A 6,152-nucleotide genomic window follows, 5' to 3' on the forward strand; every position below is an offset into this window, starting at 1 on the left:
GCAGCAATTATGTGTTTTCACAACAATGCCACAAAATACATTACAAGCCTTTGGCGGTGATGAATCAGACAAAATGGCTGCCAAGTTTCCCTAATAACAGACAGTGATGGAGAAATGAGCCAGCAAGAACTTCCATCAATGCAAGAAATTGTGTGAAAATACTGAAAAGCTTCCTTTATTGGGCTTCGTTACTACAATCTAAATCATCACCCAGTCAACGATACACGGCAAATATAGGTTAAGGTGTTCACCGTCTCCTTTGTGTTTACTCAGAAGAGGTCATATCTTTTTCATCTTAATGTAAATGAAATGCAGTGCTACTAGGTTTCACCCTCTCTTCAATTCATATACATCCTGGGCAACAGCAATGCTATAGCAGCCATCTTGGCCCAAAAACGCCGACATGGGGCGGGAGGGGGGTTTGGGGCGCAAGACTCCCCATGTCATATGACTGCAGCGTCTGCAGACAGCTGCAGTGACAGAGCACAGGCGTCTAGACGAGTGAGAGGCAGAGGCACATACTGTACACTCTCTCTCTCTCACACTCACACACGTCAATTTGACTTCCACGGTCTTTTTTTTCTCTGTCCAACTTTTAAACTATCTTTACATTTCTGCACAATGGGATGGAAAAGCTCATCATTTGGAGTTTGGATATTTGGAAGCACTGCTCAAAGTGAATTATAGGGAGGATTTCAATATTTATAAATACACCAAATACACCAGAGTAACAGAGAATGCCTTAAAAACACTTAAAAGATCTTGTGGTCAGATATTTCTGTTATGCCTATAAAGAAAATATAGTATGCTTACTTCAACATTGTAGAAAAATCATTGTTCTTTGAAGTTACTTGTGTAAAGTTTAATATAAATATGGAAGGAAATGAGTAAAACCGATTACAAATTAATATATATAGAATCACCATACAACATTTTACATTAAAAATAAACATGCTTATCTCTGCCCCCCCTCTTTTTTACAGTAGACAGTTTGAGAGGTAGCAAGCACAGGTGTACATAATAACGTTAACGAAGGCAAATGAAAGACACTGAACAGCAATAAACTAAATAAAATATGTCCATTTAAAAACAGCATTTTTCCACATACCTTCATCATAATATCACAAACAAATAATACTTGGGTTAAGATCTTTCTTGCTGTACACTAGTGATGGCTTATATATACATATATACACACATATACACATATATATATATATATATATATATATATATATATAAGCCATTTATTTCTTCTTTAAAATATTTGTTGTACAGTTGAAACACAATCAGCTTGTTATGGCTATAGGTCATAAATGTAACAGCTCAAATGTAAACAGCTTGTTTAAAAATACGTAACAACTTCTATATTGGAGCGATATCGGCAACAGTCCATACCCGAGGTCCTGATATCGGTACTGGTATCAGATAATAAAAAAAGTGGTATCAAGGAATCTATATAATAAAACACAAGGGCGTATTATTTCACAGCAGTGGAAGTAATAATAATAAATGTAAATATGTAAATAGATAAATGAGTGGATCATTAAATTTTTTGCAAATCATGTCAACATTATCATCTGAATAATAACGCATTATTTTATTAATTGAGTATTATTTTGGTCCACAAAAAGCCTATTCGGTTGTTTCCCAAACCTGATGTGTTCTGTCCACAAACCAAAATGTTTCAGTTTGAATGATTTCTTTGTCGGAAAATATTCACATTTAAGAAGCTGAAAAATCTGAATGCTTGTTTTAATTATTTTCAAAAACCCAAATAACCGATGATCAAAATAGTTGACAATTAATTTAGTTATCGATGAACAATCGATTAATCTTTGCAACCCTAATCCAAGAGTCTATGCAAGTTGTGAGTGGACCTTAATCCATAACATCAGTAGCAGCAGCTCAATGGAACACAGCCATTGTTTATTTGTATATCTAATGTGTCAAAGTGTGTGCACAGAACCTACCTCTTTGTGCAGCATGACACTAAAAACTGCCTGTTTTCTGGATGGTGCACTGCTCTTGAACCCTGCAGAGCAAAAAACAATCACTGATTTGAGTTCATACCGACCTCACATCAACACCATAAAGTCCTGAGTTTATTTAAAGCACATTGTGAATTGGAAATGTGTTGATATGGGCTTTAATGTGCAGCTGAGGAGATGATTGACGGGTCCACACTTCAGGTGTGTGTTATTAAGTAACAGGTGCGTTCAAGGACCTCACGTGAGCAAAGGTGTGAGTCACCAGAAGTAGGTCAGGTTTGGAAACAAAAACACTGCTCATTCTGATGATGCCTTCTTATTTTTACGACAACAAAAACGTGTCCGGCGACACAGAAAACACTTCATTGTGGTGAATTTGATAATTCGACTTAAAAGCACCAGGAAAGCGGTGCAGTTAATACTCACAAACAAACATTTTCAAAAACAGAGTTAAGCTACAAACAACACACGCATAGCCCGAGTATGTTAGACAACTTGGAGTCTGGCGTCAGCCTGACCTACCTGTGCATAAAGAGCTGTCTGCTGAGAGACTGCGGGAGAAAAAACTTTCACAGCATTTATCTGGGAAATATATGTATTTTTGGCTGAGCGTGGCGACTCGTGGGCGAAGGCGTCTGAGGCAGGAGGGAGCGTGGGTCCCCGTGTCCGGCGGGCAGCCTTTCTCTCACAGCGAGCGAAGACGTGTTTTAAGAAAAAGACAAAAACAACTCCATCGTCAATTTGATCAATTTCAGACAGACTCCAGACAGTCTCCGAGCGGATACGTGCCTGCTCTCGGCTTGCGCGTGCACGCCGGATGGCGCGGGAAGCGGCGACGAGAAGGGATCCGGAGTGACGGCGCGTGGAGCCAATGGTGAGGCGGAGGCGAGTCTTGTGTCCAATCAGGACATCCGGTGAGTGTAAAGCCCCGCCTCCTCCTCCTCTTCACCTCCTCTGTTGACAGTTCATTGCACTGAGATGTGGGTCACTGACTGAAGTCTGTTACAGAGGACTCCTACATGTATGATCATCCTTCCTTCCTTCTGTTAGTAATCATGAGCTCCTATATTTTCCACATGTTTTGTTTGGCATTTATTTAAATTAAATAAACACGACATTGTATCCCAAATAAAAGCCAATAAAAATGGCTTCCCTTTAAAGTGAGGTGACTGAATTTTTTTAAATTTTTTTTTAGCATCTAAGCTCTTGTGCATATACCGTATGACTGCAACAATCCCATGAATTTGTCTTATTGGACTAAAAACACAAATTATATTGACATATTATTTATTAAAAATTCATTTCATATACATAAGAATACGTGAAAGTGGTTTATCTGCGTTTATAAAAAAAAGGCAAAAAGAAGATGGAATCCCAAAATCCCTGTCCAGTGTCCAGTGAAAGATATGGGATTCAAACCACAGACTCCCATGTGGGATTAAACCAGATACTTACAAATCTGCCAAAAGCAAATCTTCCTGTTGGAATGTATTAAGCTAATAGGTCTTACATGCATGGTAATACATTCTTCTGACATGCCCTCATTGACGAACAAACTCAGTCTCAGAAGGTCTCAGACAGAGTTATAGTCTGCAGCAAAAAAATATATTTTTATGAATTTAACAAATCACATTTCTTTAATGTTTACAAAATAATCTATTGCATCCCTACATGATCCTTCACTTTCTCACTGAGTGTCACTTTCTCACTGACAGTTGCAGAGTCTTGTGAACAGACAGCAAAAAATGTATTGTGTCGCACAAAACAACTTCCAAGTTGGCATTCTTTCAAAAGTCTACACGTACAGAGGCGTACAGAGTTTGTTGTAAAGAACCTCTGTCCTTTTGGATGGAAAATAACAAGTCTTGTCTCCCTCAGCTTTGCACCCTTTAATTTGCATTGTTATGGAAAACCGCTGGATTTGGGTAGGGCACAGAATCATTGAGGTCACCATAATGGAGTGTGACAGCTCCCCTTTTCACATCCATTTGGAGGTGAAATCAAAATTCCTGGGAAAGTGAATCCAGGGAGCACAGAAATATCCAATACAGCGTTGGAAACAGCTGTTTGCAGTGAATATTAAGTATGATGTGAAATACTGCACCTGCATCCATTTAAAGAATGAACATTGATACATGAGCTTGTACATGTACGGAAATCATGAAAAATGCACTTTTCAATTTTCACAGTTTCAATTTTTTTGTTTTAACTAAACCTGGGATACAGAGGCACTACACATGTCATATTAAAAAAGTGTCTGGGAGCTTGAAATACTGCAGACAAATTGCATTTCATATAAATTTAAAAGAGAAAAAAGGACACATTTGCAAACTCAACACCTTGCCCGTACAATCCTCACACACCATTATAATTCACAGACTGTCTTTCACTCGGAAAGTCCCTTTACGCTTTCTCAAATTAAAAATCTCACGGCTGATCCCCTCCATCGCCCAGGCTTTCAGATATTGACCTTGTGATGCTACAAAATAGCTTCTTCCTCACTGCGGGACACCATAATGAGCCAATACAATGAGGCTTCAGTTCACTGCTCACCTCTCTTTGGTGTCTCCTGGGGTCTTTGTTGACGTTTGTCAGCCCAGGAGGAATTTGGAGGTTTAGAATTCTGCTGTAGACGCAGACAACAACTTTGACTCCCAGACCTGAGCACGAAGAGGGGAAGAAAAAAATTGGGTCAGAGATAAAAAGCTTTGATCTTACAGGCAAGATAAATCAAAGTAGTGAATTGAATAAAGATTAAGCAACATTTTGAATATCAACCAAAATGACTACCAGTTTAAAAGGGCAATTTAAAAAAAATAAATGGCATAAAGTAAAAGAAGACTAGTTACATTTTTAAACTTTGACCACATTTCTGGGTTTGATTAATGAGCAGTCTACAGTATGTCTCATAGCAATCCTAAAAACCCAACGCTTAACCCATGCACATGGTGAAAAATAGAGTAATTGCTATTGGAAAAGGTGTGGAAAAAAATACTCCATAAAAAATGAACGCAAAGTCAAGAAAATTAAGTAACTGATTAGCCTTACTGGTATTTTGCTTATTGTAGATACAAGCCCACTTTTACTGGTTATTGGGAGACTATACTGTACCAAGCCACAATGCAAAAAGCAAGAACAGATAAAAGCAAAATTAAGTCATTAAAACATTACAATTAACACATTCCTGCTGTCAAATGAGTTCACACAATGCTGATTAGGCCTATCAGCTTCACACAACTCTGTGTTTCTCAGGATAGCAGTGTTTTATTTGTGTCTGTGGTCAGTTACCGAAACAAGTATTGATTTGAGTTGATTTGTCAAACCAACTGAACGCATCAAACTCTCACGAGAGCAACTGTGTCGATGAGAGAGACAGTTTAAAGTTTGATAATACTGCTACTTCCCGTCGCCTTCTGATGCTTTTTGCTGTGGACCACCATGTCTTTTTCATTGGCTGTTGTTGGCAACGTGTGTGCAGTTGTAGTCGGTAATTAGTACACACTGCCCGATTGCGTCCAGAGTCGGCTCAAACAATCCAAACGTGTTTGAAAGACAGCCACTGAGGTTGGGTCGGGTCTTTACCCCCTCACACACACTAACAGATTTCTGTGCCATGCCAACTGTCCCCAACTAGTGCTGACTGGTGCAGACTCTGCCCAACGGTGAATCATCTCGGTAAAAAATCTTGTCCTCAGCTTTAGGGTAGAGAAGAACAGAAAGCTCAGTTTGCAGGCTCACCTCAAGTTGGTAGAAGTTAACCTACATACCTTACATACATTAGACTTTTATTTTATTGTTATGTTGCATATCTGAATAACACCTTACCCTTACCTTTCTGTGCTGGTAGCCTTTGGTTAGCATCACAACTGCAAAGATTAAGATTAAATATAGTTACTTTATTTCCAATTTCTGCCCAATTAAATTAATTTCACCTATTTTTTTTTTTTAACACACAGGGCCTTTAAAGTTTCTAATGAGACCTGTGCAAATGTTAATTTAATTGAACATATCCAACTGTTCTATAATGTACCACATGACGTTGCGGAGGTCAAACATCCTTATTGACCCCCCCTGTGCGTACCTGAGCCCTCTCTCAGACAGCCTGTGGGCCGCCTTATGCATTTTTAACATTCAGTCCTTGCTGGTGCAGCAAAAACGGAG

General features: G+C 38.8%; 1 protein-coding gene across 1 annotated transcript in view; it reads right to left on the reverse strand.

The window, feature by feature from the left end:
- Positions 1–6,113, reverse strand: part of LOC131456986 (uncharacterized) — a 36,232-nt gene extending 30,119 nt beyond the window's left edge. The window contains exons 1-3 of the mRNA XM_058625718.1: positions 6,073–6,113; positions 2,514–2,934; positions 1,974–2,035 (exon numbers count right to left, since the gene is read on the reverse strand). Of these exons, the coding sequence (XP_058481701.1) occupies positions 1,974–2,035; positions 2,514–2,934; positions 6,073–6,113 (524 nt within the window). The remainder of the gene's footprint in view (positions 1–1,973; positions 2,036–2,513; positions 2,935–6,072) is intronic.
- Positions 6,114–6,152: the final 39 nt, after the last annotated feature.

The sequence above is a fragment of the Solea solea genome, chromosome 1 (assembly GCF_958295425.1).
Source record: "Solea solea chromosome 1, fSolSol10.1, whole genome shotgun sequence".
NCBI classification, from domain to species: domain Eukaryota; kingdom Metazoa; phylum Chordata; class Actinopteri; order Pleuronectiformes; family Soleidae; genus Solea; species Solea solea.